This window comes from Salvelinus namaycush, chromosome 4, assembly GCF_016432855.1.
Source record: "Salvelinus namaycush isolate Seneca chromosome 4, SaNama_1.0, whole genome shotgun sequence".
Taxonomy (NCBI): domain Eukaryota; kingdom Metazoa; phylum Chordata; class Actinopteri; order Salmoniformes; family Salmonidae; genus Salvelinus; species Salvelinus namaycush.
In genome coordinates, this window is record NC_052310.1 from 56,139,629 (window position 1) to 56,158,139 (window position 18,511).

Sequence of the window (18,511 nt, forward strand, 5' to 3'; positions counted from 1 at the left end):
AAAACCAGATGAACAGTAAAGACACAAAGCATCAATAAACAAAGTGCAGTAGAAAACCATTAGACCATTTCAGTTTCACCCACAATCTGATCTACTGTTCTAGTTTCCACGGAAATCTCTGGAAATAAATCCACATCACTATCTTAATTCAATAAGATAATTCAATAAGTTCCAATGGGGATTTTGCGTGATGCTATTTGCAGCATTAACCCCAGTGGTATTGTAAGTTAAACAACAGGGCTCTGTAATTGTCTTTTGGGCCTGGTGGCCACATGCGTGACCCTCCTCTGGGGAATACTGCTTCAGTATGTTGCTGATCATCTGGTCCAGACAAAAGAGCTCTGACTGGCCCAGATGCCATTGTGGTGGGTGGGTGATGAGCGACCCAGGAACCAGCTAAGAACCAGTAGGGTGTCCTATGTTGCACTGGCCGGGGTAATGAGCATTACCCAGCCTGACTCCTGCTCCCCTCTCCCTCTCCTCCACTTTAAGAATGAGTGTGGGGCCTCCCGAGTGGTGCAGCGGTCTAAGGCACTGCATCACAGTGCTAGAGGCATCACTACAGATCCAAGTTCAATGTGTAGTAGCCAGCCGCGACCAGGAGATCCATGAGCCGATGCACAATTGGCCCAGTGTTGTCTGTGTTAGGGGAGGGTTTGGCCGGCTGGGATGTCCTTGTCCCATCGCGCTCGCGCTCTAGCGACTCCTTGTGGCAGCCGGGCGCATGCACGCTGCCTTCGGTCGCCAGCTGTACGGTGTGTCCTCCGACACATTGGTGTGGCTGGCTTCCGGGTTAAGCGGGCAGTGTGTCAAGAAGCAGTGCGGCTTGGCGGGGTCGTGTTTCGCCTCTCCCGAGTCCGTACGGGAGTTTCAGCGATGGGACAAGACTGTAACTACCAATTGGATATCATGAAGTTGGGGAGAAAAAGGGGTAAAAAGTACAAAAAATATATATTACAAAAATGAGCGTGGCCTTACCTGGTCAGTGGTGACTCACTCGTTGGCATGAAAGAGTGAACAAGTGCTTTGTTTCATTATTCAGCCCTACCAGCTAATTCACTGGTGTTTGAGCATCTCTTCCTCTTTAAAAAGAGCTAACTAAAAGTCTTAAAGTTTGTGTTAGCCTGTCTGTGGATGGTTTTTGATGCTCATCATTGGTGTGCATGACTTTGCTGTATCTGCCTAGCTGAACTTGAACTTTCCCCTGTAGAATTTAAGAGTATACAGGGCATTGCTTTTCTAGCTGTGGAACATGTTGAGGTGGTGGTTACTATATGTCATACCGTTGCTGTTAACAATAAAGGCATCTAGTAGTGCATGCTTACGCTGTATTAGCAATATCTGGATTCTACAGAAATGGAAAAGGAGCCGGAATAGTAACCACTAGCCAGAAACCATATTCCTGCAGTGCAATATTCACTCCCCTACATTATACTGAACTCTACAGACTCCTTCTCCAACCAACACATTTACCACTACTAGGGAGTTTTTAATCATTCAACATTATTGTTTTTGTATTTACATAGTTTTTCTCTCATCAGTCAAGTTTCCTTTGATGTTAGCTTGAATGTGTAAAAAGTCTTTATGCTCTCTATGAAATAAAACAACAATTATTTTATAAAACACTTTCTTAATACGAAAGATATGAGAGAATATAAATAAAACACTAACAACAGCATAATTGTGCCATAATATTATCAAGGCTTTTGTTGGTATATCAGTGGTGGATGAAACAGGGATACCCATTACATGACTTAAAGCGGGATCAAAAGCATTCTAAAACCCTGTAAATGCTGTTAGATTTTGATGGAAGGGGATTAACTATTCAGATTTGGGAAAAAGAAAATAGTTATTTATTGGCTGAAAGCATCATATCAAAACATTGTATTACTTTTAATGAAATGTTTCATACTACAGCATTACACATCTGTTTGAAAATATAGGCCAAAGGAATTTGTTTCATTTTGTTTTGATGTTGTTTTTTAAATCACAAGTACATTCACAAACATCAGCCTTTAGATAAATACCTTCAAATGTTATATCAAAATATAGGTCTAGTAGAACTCCAGTCAATGTTCTGAATGGTAGCTGGAATTATAATAATATATAATGTCATTTTGTGCCAGTTAACCCATTTTAAACATTGTGTTTTTGAGCTACAGACTTCTGGGTTGTTCCATTGGATTCATCTATTTCATCTGTAGATACCAACCATGAGTCTGTGTGGTTAACGGGGACTGAGCTAGTGAAGGGTTTGAGAGACAAGGGTGGATCCCCAAGGTGCCCGGGCCAGGTCTGTAGAATCTGAATGGTTTGAGCGACATGCTATTAAAATCTATCTATGAGAAGTTGAGACTCTCACGAAAACACACGTGTAACATGTTCTGCTCTATGACGCTCACAAGCTACACAAATGTCGTTCTTCTACATAGAAAATCATAGGAAATCCCAGGACATAGTGTCTATAATACTATAATACATTCACATAGTTTTTGTCACAAAGTTGGATATTCATTTCCTGGTGAGCAAACAATTTCTGTACTCACAGCATTCATATAAATAAAACAAAATAATTTTGTGATATCAAATTGTGATCCAATTACGATCTTGTCTCATCGCTACAACTCCCCAACGCGCTCGGGAGAGGTGAAGGTCAAGTCACGCATCCTCCGAAACATGACCTGCCAAACCGTGCTTCTTAACCCAGAAGCCAGCTGCACCAGAGGAAACACTGTTCAACTGATGACCTAAGTCAGCTTGCAGGCCAAGTAAATCCCCTCTGGCCAAACCCTCCCCTAACCCTGACAACACTGGGCCAATTTTGCTCCAACCTATGGGACTCCCAGTCACAGCTGGTTGTGACACAGCCATTACATTTTTTGTTGTCGAACCCGGGTCTGTAGTGATGCCTCAAGCACTGCGATGCAGTGCCTTAGACCACTGTGCCACTCGGGAGGCCCCATATAAATACATTTTTATCAGGTTTTTGCCTTGGCAAACCATATTTTTTGTTGTTGACATTTATCAATAAAACTCATTAATGCAACTGTTAATGTCAAATTACTTGTGTTCTACTTGTAGCCTTGGTATTCCTGAAAAGAACATGGTAAAACCCTTCATTGTGAGGCTAAATATAAGGGCTGGACATGCAGATAAATGAAAAGCCAATTTTAGCTGGGGTCTCAGGACTGATAGGGTTTTTTAAGAGGGTTTGATTGGTAACCATGAACCATCCCATAATATTGACTACTACCAGCTGTTGCTGAGCAACGTGTTCCCTGCTGGTTGTGCTCACCCTATCACCCTCTCATTGTCCCATCTCTAAGTCTCGTTGGGTAGGCCTGCACACAGACACGTCAGCTGCTAGCGGAAAATCACCATTGTACTCATTCAGGCCGCTAGCTACTCTCTCTGATAAAAGTTCCCTGAAAATAAGGAATCACAAAAAGAACCCTACTTAATTCCATTACAGCACAAAGTATTTCCTAATTGGTGTCTAAAAACCTGTTTTGATGCTCGGAAACCTGTGGACACAGACCGAGACCAAACGTAATGGGATGTCTGCAGTGTGAATAGGGGTTTCATGTGGTCTGTAATAATCCTGCTTGGTTTATTCGTAGTTCTGGTACTTGGTGTATTTTGGGGTTTCATTGGCAGCTGTTGTGAAAGATATAAACATAAAAAGGCAGCAATAAGTGAACTCATTTTGTTGCGTTACCATTTTAGGTCACGGTTTGTAAGAGCCTCCCCTCCCGAAGCCAGTGTTTCACTCTTATTGTTGTTGTAGTTAGGGGATCTGGAAGGTTTGCTGGGAAGGATGTGGTGTATGTAGTCTTTCTTGATAGTTAGTGTGAGCTCAGCTCAGTGACAAAACCTGCTGGGGGTTGGGGAGGTGGGATGTGTCGGGGCGTATTTTTAAAGTTTCTACTCAGACGTTACATCAGTGTCTCCTATGAACCTAAAAGGAATTTCTCTCTCCTGAATCATAGCTATTCCTCTCACTGAAGTTGATGAGGGGAAAAGGGCCGTTGGGGAGACCCCATCGTGTAGCCCAGCTTGCTCACTTACCCCAATGATGATACACACAAATCAAATCACTCTCCCCAAGGTGGAACATGACACCAGAAATGTACCAGAAGGATCTGAGTTGGTAACACATTGTTTTTGCTAGGATTGGCAGATCACTTTTCATGGTGACACATTGCATTTTTCCTTTGTGTTTTGGGATTGTGATTCACCTAAGACACCTAAGAGATGAATTTGTTCCTGTATGCACTAGGAGTGGACTTATACACAATCAAGAGAAGCTTTTGAATTTGTCTCATTGAATTCTTTGTCTAGTCCTTTATAATGGTTTTCGTTGTTGGGAGTGACTGATGAGTAGTTCTGTTGAAAGGGATTTTTCTGCAGATGATGTCACAAAGAAATGTGGCCCTTCTGCAACCTTTGGTTTGAATAGCCTGTCCTTGTGAATAACTTTACTCACATGCAATGTAATAAGAGTTATGTGTAAGTGCTCTATAGGTTTTGAGGGAGATATTTGAGTCATTTTGATTGGTTAAGGTGTATCCTATGTTGGTTGGAATGGGCATTAGTGAAGTCGCTCTCTTTAAAAAAACATCTCATTATGACACATTTTTCTAATTCGGAGATCAAACCCCCAGTTTACTAAAATCACATTCCTAATGCCAAACCAGTTAGTGTGGGCCAGGATAACGGAAACAGCCTTGGTGCAGGAAAAGGAGGACGAAAAGAGGAACACTTTGCCCTCCCTTAATTCAACGCCTGGATTTTGTCAAAATGATGTGGGATTCAGCTGCTGAATATCCTTTCTCTAAACCCAACAGATCTATTTAACCGCTTATTTATCTCTGCCAGACTTCCTCCTTTTTTCTCCTCTCACTGTGGAAAGGGGTCGTGGTGGTGGAAGGAGTTGGGATGGTTCAACTCCTTTCTGTTATCAGCCTTCTGTGCTGCACACAAAATGAATTCCTCTCATTATCCCTCTCTCTCATTCCTCCTTTCTTCTCTCACACGACCCGGGTCACTCGCCATAAAAAAGACACACCATGCCATGGATTTGGCAGAGCTGTGGGTGTTAAATTACCTGGGACCTGTGCCTCCCTCAGCATTCCAGAGTAATTAAGAATATCTGCAGGGTCCACAGCAACCATCCACAGGAAAACAACAGAGAAGGAACAGGAAAAAAGGGAAAACATAGAGATCTATTTCAGCCCAGCGTGATGTCACCAAAGTGGGAGCTGCCGCTGCCTGCTGGTCTGGTGTGATTAAATGTTTTCTTCCTTCAGAGGAGGAAAGCTAGTGCGTGTTGTGTGTTCCCCCCGTCCTCTCCCATCCCCTCAGTCAGAGAGAGAGAGAGAGTGAGAGAGAGTGATGGTGCCAGGACGCAGAAGATGACCAAGAAGTTAAGTCATATGGACTGGAGATAGAAGGGGAGAATTTGAGAAAAAAAAGGGTCAAGCGTCCGACCAATCAACATGTGCCGGAGCAGCCCTCTGTGGCAGATGTTGCCTGAATAATGAGCTAGCGGGGGCGGGGCCTGCAGCCTCTCTGCCAGGAGGGTGTCTGTCTGTCATTGCAGGGCGAACCACCAGAGAGGCAGGGCAGGCATTTTTGTTTATCCAGGAGCACCGGCTCTTCTCGCCCTTTGTTTTCATAGAGCCCTGTGGATTTGTATCAGGATATGCCACTTTGCACTGAAGCCCTTCCACAGCCTACATGGATACCAGCGGGATTTAAGGGATAAAATAAGCACTTTTAAGGGAGAACAATTATAATGACGTTTTGACAATGGGGAGGACAGCACCAAGTAGGGAATTCTTTGAGGATAGGTGACTCAATGAACGGATTGGACGGTTCCAGATACTGATTGCACAGCCGGTGCACTTTCTGAGTGAGGGTGATATGTTGCTTTAGTGTTATTGAGTTCCATTATTTTTACTGTTTGGATTATTACGATTATTAGGTCTGTTTTATATATTCTGAATTTGTCTAAGTAATTGCACCCATTATTGTGAATTGTTAATTTTATTTTTTTTATAAGAAATTGGTTTTGATATAGCAAATTAAGTAAATTAAAAAAGTGAATATTGAACATGCACTTTTAGTAGTATTTTTTGGCTTGTTGCTTTAGCAGCAAATATTTGCACTGAAACAACATATACTGTACCTCAGACCACATTAGTATTATTTTATTATCTCTGAGTCAGTGCAGTTGGATTTAAGATGGGGAAACCTCTTAGCAGACCAGACTGCCTCCGCCAGAACCCCTCCTGTGTGGGAAAAGGGGAGGAGGAGGACCTAAACATTGATGACTGCTACGTTCCCCAGAGATCCATCTATGACACTGTCCGTCTCAATGAGCAGATTGATTGTGGCTCAAAGGGCAGCCTGGCTTCCAGGCACTTCACTGGCACCCTACCCTACACACACCGCACCCTGGACATGAGCAGCCTGTGTGGCAACGGAGTCCTCACCTCCTCCAGCGCCTTTGAGCTCCACACCCGCGAGGCAGCTAGACTGGAGTGTGCTGTCTTTGATGGCCTGAAACTGAACGGTGACATCATCAGGGGAGCGGGAACGGTACTCCCTAAGACTCGTCTGGGGCAGGGAGGGGAGAAGAAGGAGCGCCCGCACCACCGGCGATCCTGGAGGACATTCGCTCCCACTAACATAGGGGAGTACGCCAGTCGCAGTGGCACCCTCTGTTCAGACGGAGTGGATAGGTTGAGCCATGGTTTGGCCCGTGGCAGGAGGGGACGGAGTGTCACCAACTCCCTGACATCAGAGGAGGACTCAGGCCTGTGCAGCCCCACCGCAGAGAGGGAGCGCCGGGCCTCCAGGAAACCACGCCCAGGCACAAGGAGCCTCTCCTCCTCCGAGGCCATGCATGTGTCTGGGGAGATAAAACCAAGCTGCTCCCACAGCTCAGGGCAGGAGGAGTTCCCCTTCTCCCCGGTCAGGGACAACATACCCAGGGAACTGTACAACCCAGGACAGAGCAACAACCCTGTACAGGAGTCCCAGGAGGGGAATGACACCTGTGTGACAGACTTGAGTGAAACAGAGTTGACCATCACAAATGGGGAATACAGGGACTCCACAGGCAGGCGCTCCTCAAGATCAAACAGTAGGGATTCGACTGGCAGGAGGTCCTCGAGATCAGCCAGTAGGGTCCAAAATGGTGTCTCTAGGACGCTAGCGAGCTACGATGAGCTCCCCACCGCCGAGCTGCTAGAGGACATGTCCTCCCAGTCAGACTGTGAGTTGGTCAGCGTGGTTGTCACACAGCCGGAGCCCTATGTGAATTCTGGGCCGCGGTCAGAGTGTAGACAAAATATGGGTGTTAAACCGTTTGACTTGCAACACCACGGAGCTATAGAACCACGGAAATACAGCATGGAGGACCTGGAGGACTTCCTGCTGTCAGTGGAAAGGGAGGCCTGCTTGGCCAATGGCAGTGAGCCACGGTCGTACCAAGAAATAGGGGACGACGAGATCGAGAGCCTGTTAACTGCTATAGCCGCATGCGCCGAAATTGACCTCATGGGCTTCTCCTCCCCCCAGGTACCCCAAAATAGTCTCCTCCAACTCCAGCATTGCAGCGTGTTTTTACCTTCAACTGGGCCAAATAAATACGGCACTTTTGATTAGTGTTTCCTGGGATGCTAGTCTTGTTTATCAGATTACATTAGGTCTGAATTGGGTTTAGTACGCCAGCCTGGCCTGTGAGTCTGTCTGGTGTGATGCTGCACAGCTGTGCTCCAACTAATTGCCGTGCCTTCCTTTCTAGAAGCTGCAGTGCTGACCTGTCAGAAAGAGGTTGTTGTTATGCCAGCTCTGTGGCCTAGGCCAGCAGCCTGTCTATACAATCACTCTTCAGGGACTGGCGAAACATGTTGTAATGCTCAGCTGCATTTTTGAAACATTATTGTTAATTGTAGACAGTCAAAGTGCATAGCTGATAATCCATTTTGACTCTCTTTGTTTTGTTTTATGGGTAATGCATGGCTCACAAATAACCACAACATGTCAATGAACTGACTCATGTTTATCAGGAGGGCAAACAGAGATATTTTACATTTTTTTAATATCTTGCCAATGGCTGGATTTGTGTAAACAATCGGAATGTCTTATCTTTCTTAATACACATTTGAAAATGTAAAAGTATAGCATGAATCAAGGACTTTATTCAGTCCAATTTGGATAACACCCTTGGATAACACACTGAAAGCAATGTCTCATTCCCGAGAGCTCTCTTAAAACGTAGGGTAGGCATATTTCTTTAAAAGCAACATCAAACATCTCTTGTTTTGTCTTTATTGAAGTCTTGCCCTTACGAACCTCTGACATCATCCGTCTTATTGAGAGAAATAATTATCTCTCATCCGGTCTCTCATCTAAGTTGTTCTGCGTCTGATAATACACAATGTATTTTATTATCTCTGGCCACAGGTATTCCAGAAAGAGGAGGTTGATCCACTACAGACCCAGTTGCAAGACATCAACTGGCTGGGCCAGGGCCTGATCCAGAACGCCGCCAAAGGTACCAGCACCAAGGGCCTTGAACATGACCTGGAGGATGGCAACACTCGATGGAACACACTCAACAAAAAGGTTAGCCTGTCTCTGGGTTATTAATCTACTTCACACTCAAGCCTTATTGCTTTTTACATAGGTGAAAGAGGTCAAACTTTAGACACGTTTGATGAATAATACTCCCATGTGGTTCTTGCTTAATGTTTTTATAGCTATAATTAGTTTTCTGAGACTGAGTTTTATTTGGCCATAATACCTACCGCCTATATCGTAATACATGTGATGCCTATATTTAAATGGTCTTCTATAGATTGCTGAGCGGTCAGCGCAGCTGCACGAGGCCCTATTGCATTGTGGGAGGTTCCAGGATGCTCTGGAGTCCCTGCTCAGCTGGCTGACGGACACGGAGGAGCTGGTGTCCAATCAGAAACCTCCCTCTGCTGAGTTCAAAGTTGTCAAGGCACAGATCCAGGAGCAGATAGTAAGCCAAAAGAGAACTGATTACACACTTACAACATCAGTAGCTGCCAATTTACACATACATTAAAACCTATTCAGAGAGTCCATGTAGGCTTTACTGATTCAGCCATTTATCATTTTTATTGGCGTCCATTGTGGAGCATTATTTAGGGCTATCCTAAAGCTTCTGTTGAATTGACCTTTATAATACCATGGCATTGTTGAATACTCCTTTCTGATTGGCTTGAAGGTCATTCTAGAGCGTGGATCATTTCCCTATAATGCACTGTAAGCAATAATTGTGCTCGGATCAGAGCATGTTGAACCTCGTAACTTCTTCACCTTTATTTGTCCTGGACAGCTCCTCCAGAGGCTGCTCGATGACCGTAGGCCTACGGTGGAGCTGATTAAGAAGGAAGGAGGGAAAGTTGTGGACCTGGGAGCAGAGTTTGTGGAAAAGGAGAAGGTGGGGAAGGAGATTGAGTGCCTGGGGCAGAGGTGGGACGCTTTGCTGAAGAAGGCTGAGAACAGGTCTGTCTGCACAACCAACACTTCCCTGAAAGATGTATTTAAGCAAAGTGTTTGAAAATGAAATGAATATTATAGTTCTGATTCATTGTGGAAAATCTGCTGATTGGATTTTTGCTACGGAAATGCCATCCCTTTCCTCAGTCATAGCCCTTTACACTCGTACCTGTATACAGGTTAAAAATGGCAGATTTGGGCACTGATAAGCACCTAAATTGGAACGCAGTGGCTCTACAGTAACATGCTATAATCAGGGTTTCCCAAACATGGTCCTGGCCCTCCTAGCACGACACAGCTGATTCAACTAACCAACTCGTCATCAAGCTTTCATTATTTGAAGCAGCTGTGTAGTGCTCGGGCAAAAATCAAAATGTGTACCCAGGGAGGAGCCCCAGGACCAAGTTTGGGAAACCTTGCTATTAATGATGTCAGAGCTCAGGCTCTGCGCTTCACAGCGCTGTATGGGTTTTGACTGACAGATGTTTTGAACTTAAGCACAGCACGCGACAAGAAGTTGCTCCCATCCCTCCCGCTAATTGGGCAACTTCTGCACATTTTTTGTTTTCTGAGTGAGGGAAATGTAAATTAAGAGGACTCGATGTGTTTCGAAAGATGAGACGTTGACGATTAGAATAAATACAGCTTTGATGTCATACAAGCAAGCCAAACACCTGTGAGTCCAAATGTGCACTTCACATTTCCATATCATAAAACTCATGTCATATACATTACAGTGTCACTGTTTATGAGTACTATGTTTGATGTACAGTTGCAGGACATGACGTCATACCCTGGGTAGTTCAGAATTTTTTTGCCTATGTTTGCCTATTCTGAAGAAAGTTTGCAGTAGAATCACAAACCTGAATGCACGCATGAGTCCTTTCTCTGCGCACCAAAATTACAATTTGTTTCTCTGAATTGCCCCGTGAAAGCCGAACGCTGTAAGATCATATTTTATAGCTTAGCTAGTCATGTTGTCAATAGAACAAGCTTTCAAATTATGCCCACCTGACCCCGATTGCGATTTATAATGGATTGCGTTTTTTGGATTGCGTAAACAACAACAGTAATTGTGTGATGGGGGGAAGCAGGCCTTATAGGTGAAGACTCTTCTTTGAGTCATAAAAGTTGGAGAGGTGCATGTCCACTTGGAGACACCAGTTAGTCCTCTCACTCAAACCCAAGTAATATTTTGTCTTATGTTCCACCTACCCCACATTTTTCGGGAATATTCCTATCATGTTACTAAATGTATCCAGGGTATTTTCTGATTTCGTTATCAACAAATGCTGCGAAAGGTACAGTAAATGTAAAATGCACATAAAATCAACAGTGTAATGTTTGGATTCAGTATTGTGTCAGATGAACTGTTGTGTCCTCACCTTTAGTCTAATCATTCCCCCATCATCTCCAAACTGTTCCCTTTCAATCGCTACCATGCTTATGCATATGCCGTTCATATTTCTTCTGGAAGAAACATTTTAATTTAACCCTATCAATATAGTCCAATTCCACCACGTGTAAAGGGTTCATGTAAAGGGTTGGACGATACAACCAAATGAGGTGTTGCGTTCTGGATAAGTTCCCTAAAGACAGAATTAATTGACCCTCCCCCGCCATCCGTAAGTGACAGTTGTTAGGTATAATTATTCAATTGTGTTATCTTGAGACTGGGCGCCAGAGGTCTTTGAGGAGACAATTATCTTGGCACCCAGTATCTTGGTATCCAGGCCAGACTTTAGTTGAGGGAGTAAACCTGTCTCATTATTCATCTGTCCCTCTTCTGTTCTCTCTTGGCATGCTGGGTAATGTAGGCACAAACAGCTGAAGAGCATTCTAGTTGTGGCTCAGCAGTTCCATGAGACACTGGAGCCTCTGTCTGAGTGGCTCTCTGCCACAGAGAAACACCTGGCCAAATCTGAACCCATCGGCACACAGACTACCAAGCTGGAAGTGCAGATCTCCCAGCACAAGGTAAGATACTTCATGTTTCAGTCATTGATGTTACTTCAGTCGCCCAATCCTTTGTTTTCAGTTTCTCATGATTTGTTGTCTGTTTTATCATCATTTGCATTCAGTTGATGTTTGTAATTTTAAGTTTCTTATTTGTTCAGTATTCATTTCCCCCCCAACTGTGTTTGTGTGTGTGTTTTTTGTTTATCCCCCTGGTGTGTGTTCCATGTGTGGTGGTGATGTGGTCAGGCCTTAGAGGAGGAGATAATGGGTCACAGTAAAGACCTGGTTCAGGCCATCAGCCTGGGTCAGATGCTCAAGCCGGTTAGCTCAGTGGAAGATAAGGAGCTGGTGCAGTCTAAGCTGGACTCCACCCAAGCCAGTTACATAGAGCTGCAGGAGCGCTGTAGGAGGAAGGCTGAGATGCTGCAGCAGGCTCTGGCCAATGCCCAGCTCTTTGGAGAGGATGAGGTGGCCCTCATGAACTGGCTCAACGAAGTGCACACTAGGCTGAGCGAAGTGTCCGTCAAAGACTACAAGATGGACGTTCTTGAAAAGCAGTGTACAGAACAACTGGTACTACTACCATCACACTCCTCTTCAGGCCTAACATTAATTCATCCTTTATCTCTTTACATTGTTTTTAAGTAATTTTAAGTTACATCTAACTACTTTGTTACTTTCAGTTTCGTGTAAGTTTAGTTTGTGTGAAAAAAATCAAATTCTTTCTTGGTTCCCAATGCTGTTTAAGTCAGATGAGTTGTTGCTAATGTTTTGTGTCTTGTCCAGGCCCTACATGAAGACATTGAGTTGAGGAAGCAGAATGTCGATCAAGCCATTTCCAATGGATTGGAGCTGCTGAAACAAACAACAGGTGAGACGATATGTTGAATACTACACCTATAATTTGAATGAAACACTTCAGAATGATTCATCTGAATTAATGTATCTTCTTTTACCTTTTGTAGGTGATGAGGTGGTTGTCATCCAAGGCAAGTTGGACGGGATAAAGACGAGATACGCTGAGATCAACTCCATGAGTGGTAACGTGTCTAAGACCCTGGACGAGGCCCTGACCCTGGCCTCCAAGCTTCAGCACACCCATGAAGACCTCAGCTCCTGGCTGAAGAATGTCGAAGCTGAGCTCACCGCCTTTGCTGCTCAGGAGCCTGTAGGAGAGCAGCTCATCCAGGCACAAGACAGGCAGAAGGTAATGATAGGGCTGTTTTGTTTGACACTTTGTTGGGGGAAGCAGTTAACACTAGTTATTACGTTTCTGTATATGTATTGCTTGGGTTAGTTTTTTTGGTGGGGATGACAGATATGTGGACTTGCCATGTGACCTCTGTTAGTTTTAATCTGTCATTTGGTATTACGGTATTCCAAGCAAAATGGTATTACTTGGAATATTCTGTAACATCAGGATAGAATTACGACAGCCATATTACATCACTTTTAAACACAGTGCATGGAGAGATAGATTGTTGCTCACTGTATGGCCCTTTGTGTTACCCAGGCATTGCTGAAAGAAGCCATGGATCACAAGCCCCAGGTGGACAAACTGAATGAGGTGAGCAGCTCTCTGCTGGAGCTGGTCCCATGGAGGGCCCGGGAGGGCCTGGACAAGCTGGTGACAGAGGACAACGACCGATACAAGGCCGCCAGTGACATCATCACACAGCATGTGGAGCAGATCAACGCCGCCATACTGAAATCACAGCAGGTATAGTAAAACAACCACTCATTACAGTAGGCCACTGTAAACAGAGGAACAGACATAACATACTAAATGGGAACACAGCCATTCAAAAGAGTTTAACAACAAAAGGAACCGCTGACCAGAATGCTAATTTCTGTTCTGGGTGATTGGGGCTATTATAGTCTTAATCCCATCTGCTTTCAGCACTAAATCCTCCCTTGTTTAGCCTCTTTTTGGCCTCTAGGGAGCTTTGTTTTCTGTCATTATTGTTCATTAAACACTGGGAACTGTTATAGAGGATGATTACATTTGCATCTTATTATTTGCTCATTAAAAATTGTATTGTAGTGCAGACACCTAAGAAAGTAGGGTATAATGTTGCATGGTCGTCAATGAATTGTCAAACTCATGACTGGATTTTACGTCCCAAAAACAGATATTATTTTATTTATTTTTATATATTTTAAGATAAAATAAAGCAATATTTCATGATTATATTCAGCAGGGGGACTTCCTGCTTACAGGCATGAACAACAATAGAATTGAAATCTACCAGGACTGCCCGTATTAGTTCTTCCCAATTTATGCTCCCCCTTGAGGCATACCCACATTGGGAACAGGCAGTTGCCTCGCTGTGTATAATGACATCATATTGCTCAATCTACCTTTAATTAGGCCTATTGTACCATTCATGATGGGATGTTTTCTGTGTTTCTGTGCAGTTTGAACAAGCAGCTGACAATTTGCTGGCCTGGCTTACTGAAGCAGAGAGGAAGATGTTGTCATTGGGGGAGATCAGGCTGGAACAGGACCAGACCACAGCACAGCTCCAGGCCCAGAAGGTCAGTCTGTCTGTCATGTACCTGTACTGTGTATCTGTATATATGCCTGTAGAGACATTAGCCGCCACCACCACCGTGCAAACAAACAAGTCCAGGAAACAATGATGTGTGCTGCAGCTGTGTGTTCACTGTGTGTAAGTTACCATTCAAACATCCTCCTCTGATTGACCAGGTCTTCTCCATGGACATCATGAGACACAAGGATGCTGTGGATGACATTGTGAAAACAGGCGAGGCCATCATGAACAGCAAGGATGAGGATGAAAAGCAAGCCTTGAAGGTAAAAAAGTCCTATAATGGAATGAACTCCTAACATCCATCTGTTGTTGGTAGAATACCTCCAGAGTAACCTTGTGCGTCCATGAACGTAGCATATGGGCCTTTGATAGAGATTTCTGTCAGAAACCCTGAGGAAGGCAGCTTGCTGTCTAAATGATAAATGAATTGCACCAGCATGTGCAGCTGCCTTGCTTTTTTTCTAAGAAGCATACATCAACTCAGTTTTTTTATGTTCTGTTTTTTGCAGGTCAAGATCCAAGCCCTCCTGGAGAAGTACGGTGTGGTAAGTCAGCTGAACTCGGAGCGCTGCCTGCAGCTGGAGCGAGCCCAGTCTCTGGCCAGCCAGTTCTGGGAGACTTACGAGGAGCTGTGGCCCTGGCTCCAGGAGACCCGCACCAGCTTCAACCAGCTCCCACTGCTGGCCATTGAGTACGAAGCTCTCCGACAGCAACAGGAGGAGCTCAGGGTGAGCCCAACTTAAAGTCTATTAGCTAGTTGTCTCTGTGCCAATGGATTTTCTAATATTGTTTGTGAAATCAGGGGTGAGTTTCACACTAAGATCATCTTAACATCACTGAAGGAAATAGACAAAGGATCATTAGAGTGTTACAAAGCTTTAGGGAAAATCCTATCACAGTGTCTTTGTGTTTCTCTAACTGACAATGTCATATATCCACCACAGCAAATGCGAGAGCTGATTGCAGAGCACAAGCCCCACATCGACAAGATGAACAAGACGGGTCCCCAGCTTCTAGAGCTGAGTCCTGTGGAGGGGATCCCCATCAGGGAGAAGTACACAGCCACAGACCTGCTGTACGCCCAGCTCAAGGCTGATGTCAAACAGAGGGCTGCCACATTGGATGAGGCCATCTCCAAATCCACACAGGTAACATACTTTCACTTATTTTATTTCGTTTTTATATATCCTTTGTTTATACAGGTAAAAATCTCTATGGACGCACAAGTGTGTGAGTTTGACATTGGTCTTAAGATGGCTTATGTTGGGGATAAAAGGATGTTTTTAAAAGTTTTTGCGATGGGATTGTTTGATGACCTGCCAAAAATAATGACATCGCTCTAATGAAATCTGAAGCTGAAACGGAATTATAAAAGTCCTTAGAGGGAAAGGAAACATTATTCATATCCTTCCTTTGAAAACAGGACAAAAATACCAATGGTAGCAGCAGGGCACGTCTGGTTCAGAGAGAATGGATTTCACCTGCAGAGTCAGTTGGGTTCAACAGGGTTGCATCTCTATATTAAAGTAGACAATGGCCCTGTTGTTCTAGGTTGATTGATTTTGACTTTGAAAATAAATGAGGGTTAGTTGTTTGGAAGTCCTTCCAGGAGCATGTAATGAGCATTGATGTAGTAGATTGCTTGTTCTAGTGGCTAATTGATTGAGTCTCTTAACCCTTAGTATTTCACTAAATAAAAGTGCTTGGATAAATACTTAAGTACTTAATTTGATAATTATATGTAGATTGTTTAGACCCACACAGCCAGTTTGACCATGTTCCTCTCCCCCTAGTTCCATGACAAGATCGAGCCCATGCTGGAGTCCCTGGAGCGGATCGCTGAGCGCCTGCGTCAGCCTCCCTCCATTTCTGTGGAGGTGGAGAAGATCAGGGAGCAGATCACAGAGAACAAGGCTGTGTCTGTGGACCTGGAGAAACTGCAGCCTTCCTACGACACGCTCAAGCAGCGTGGAGAGGAGATGATCGCTCGCTCAGCGGGAGCTGACAAGGACATATCTGCTAAAGGTAACGTCTGTTGTTTCCCCTGCACCTATCATTGTGGGAAATGCTTGTTAGGACTGCTAGTTTTGGAGATGTTTGGGAAGACTGTACAGCACATGACTGTAGCCACACACTACTACAGGTCAACCCATTGTTTACTCTCTTCAGCTGTTGTTGAAGTGTATGGTTTGGATGGCTAGCTCAGCCGCTACATCAGCTGCCAATCAAAAGCAGCTGAAGTTCTCTCTCTAGCCAAATAAATGAGTTGGCTGAAGACCTAGTCTCAAACTGAAAGACACCACACCATATTACAGAACCAGGGGCGCAACTTTCACTGGGGATGGGGACATGTCCCCCCACATCCTGAAATTGCATTTTTGTCCACCCGCCCCCCAATTTTATCATTGGAATGTGATACAAAACAAGGCAACGGTGTGCTTTAGGACCATGCGGACGCCTCCGAGCGGTCGGGTAGGCTGTTTGGAGTGTTTATCCGAGTGGATAATAAAATAAAATAATAATTATAATTATGTCCCCCCCACTCCTAAAACCAAAGTTGCGCCCCTGTACAGAACGGTTAGAAGACCTAAATAAATAAGACTATTACTTCTCCGTGTTTCCAAGCTGTGCAAGACAAGCTGGACCAGATGGTGTTCACCTGGAATGAGATCCATGCCCTGATGGAGGAGAGGGAGGCCAAGCTGCTGGATGTAATGGACCTGGCAGACAAGTTCTGGTGTGACCACTGTGCCCTCATCGTTACCATCAAGGACACCCAGGACCTGCTGAGGGAGCTGGAGGAGCCTGGAGTCGACCCCTCTGTGGTGAAACAGCAGCAGGAATCTCTGGAGGTAAAAGAGCATCAAGACATGTTTACTTTAAGGTGCTTCTTCATCTGCATTGCTTGCTGTTTGGGGTTTTAGGCTGGGTTTCTGTACAGCACTTTGTGACATCAGCTGATGTAAGAAGGGCTTTGTAAATACATTTGATTTGATTTGAATTAGGAGCATTACAGTGAACCATTTCTTTTTGTCTTGCTATGTTAAATAAAGTTCCTTACATTTATGTAACATGTAACCATTGGAGCAGCTTAAACAAGATACCATTACCAATGTAATCTATATACAGTTTGATGTGATAGTAATTAATGTACTTTTCGGGACTGATAGTTGTTTTTTCTCCCAGAGCTTCAAGGAGGAGATTGACGGGCTTCAGGAGGAGCTTGATGTAGTGCGGAACTTGGGGGCGGAGCTTATGGCTGCCTGTGGCGAACCAGATAAGCCAGTCATAAAGAAGAGTATTGATGAGGTAATCAATGACATCAGAACATCACCTTTAAATAAGAAGAAACAAATCACTTTGCTCAAGGACTCGAAAAAATGCAAACTAAATGACAGATACCTTAGTACTTGTAGATATCTTATTGACTTACATAAGGATATATGTAATGCTGGGAAATCATATATCTAATTTGATCATGATTTCTTTATTTTTATTTGTATATAGAGTAGTATTTGTATCCAACAGCTGTGCATGGATCCTATTCCCTGACCTTTGTTGTTGTTGTTTTCCCCAGGTGAACTCGGCATGGGAGACTCTGAACAAGACATGGAAGGAGAGAGTGGACAGACTGGATGAGGCCATGCAGGCTGCTATGCAGTTCCAGGATGGCCTGCAGGTACATTACTGTTCATTATGATTTAGCTGCTATGCTTTGTCATACACCAGGACCTGTTCAGTAGGGCACACAATGGGAAAATGTTTTGCAACAGAAATTGAAAATCTCATTGCTCAAGATCAGATAAAACGTTATCTCCCATTCCTTGCCTACTGAACACTGCCTTGCTGTCATTGAATACACTACCTAACACTAAGCAGCTAGCGGTTTGGACTCTTAGGAGATGAATACCATTGTTAGTATGTAATGCGAAACTTCTGAGTAGTTTGAGGTGTCATTACTCAATGAATTCAGAAGTTTCACTGTGCCTCCTCTGTATTTACTCATAGGAAAGAGAAAGTCACCCCCATTACTCAAGACATGTTCACGTCTTAATTAATGTTGATTGAAGTGTCAGTGGTTTTGTGTTATTCAAAGGCCCTATCACTGGACCTATTAATCAAGCAATGTTATTGTATTATTGTTAATCAGTGTTTGCCATCTAATGTTGCCACTTAGCATCGTCGTTCACACCTCTCAGACAGAATCAAGAACCAGAGTTTACAATGACTTTGAGCAATTTACGAGGCACAGATAGATCAAAGTAAATTGGACAGGCAGTGTTGCTATATTTGGGTATCCTTCATTTATGTGTTCTCTTTATATTGGTTGTAAGTTGTTGTTCTCTTTATATTGGTTGTGATTGTTTGCAGTGGAGTATGTGTCTAATTTAATGAAGTGGTTTAAAAAGGCTTAGCTGTAGTCTGCTGGTTATAAATGTACTACCCATTTACAA

General features: G+C 43.9%; 1 protein-coding gene across 1 annotated transcript in view; it reads left to right on the plus strand.

Moving 5' to 3' along the window:
- LOC120045929 (dystonin-like) overlaps nucleotides 1–18,511 on the plus strand; it is a 195,751-nt gene that overhangs the window by 136,664 nt on the left and 40,576 nt on the right. Inside the window, exons 59-74 of the mRNA XM_038990855.1 lie at nucleotides 8,476–8,637; nucleotides 8,870–9,040; nucleotides 9,380–9,549; nucleotides 11,361–11,520; nucleotides 11,749–12,075; nucleotides 12,289–12,373; nucleotides 12,468–12,709; nucleotides 13,016–13,222; nucleotides 13,921–14,040; nucleotides 14,213–14,320; nucleotides 14,567–14,785; nucleotides 15,002–15,205; nucleotides 15,851–16,082; nucleotides 16,683–16,909; nucleotides 17,244–17,366; nucleotides 17,635–17,736. Of these exons, the coding sequence (XP_038846783.1) occupies nucleotides 8,476–8,637; nucleotides 8,870–9,040; nucleotides 9,380–9,549; nucleotides 11,361–11,520; nucleotides 11,749–12,075; nucleotides 12,289–12,373; nucleotides 12,468–12,709; nucleotides 13,016–13,222; nucleotides 13,921–14,040; nucleotides 14,213–14,320; nucleotides 14,567–14,785; nucleotides 15,002–15,205; nucleotides 15,851–16,082; nucleotides 16,683–16,909; nucleotides 17,244–17,366; nucleotides 17,635–17,736 (2,859 nt within the window). The remainder of the gene's footprint in view (nucleotides 1–8,475; nucleotides 8,638–8,869; nucleotides 9,041–9,379; nucleotides 9,550–11,360; nucleotides 11,521–11,748; nucleotides 12,076–12,288; nucleotides 12,374–12,467; nucleotides 12,710–13,015; nucleotides 13,223–13,920; nucleotides 14,041–14,212; nucleotides 14,321–14,566; nucleotides 14,786–15,001; nucleotides 15,206–15,850; nucleotides 16,083–16,682; nucleotides 16,910–17,243; nucleotides 17,367–17,634; nucleotides 17,737–18,511) is intronic.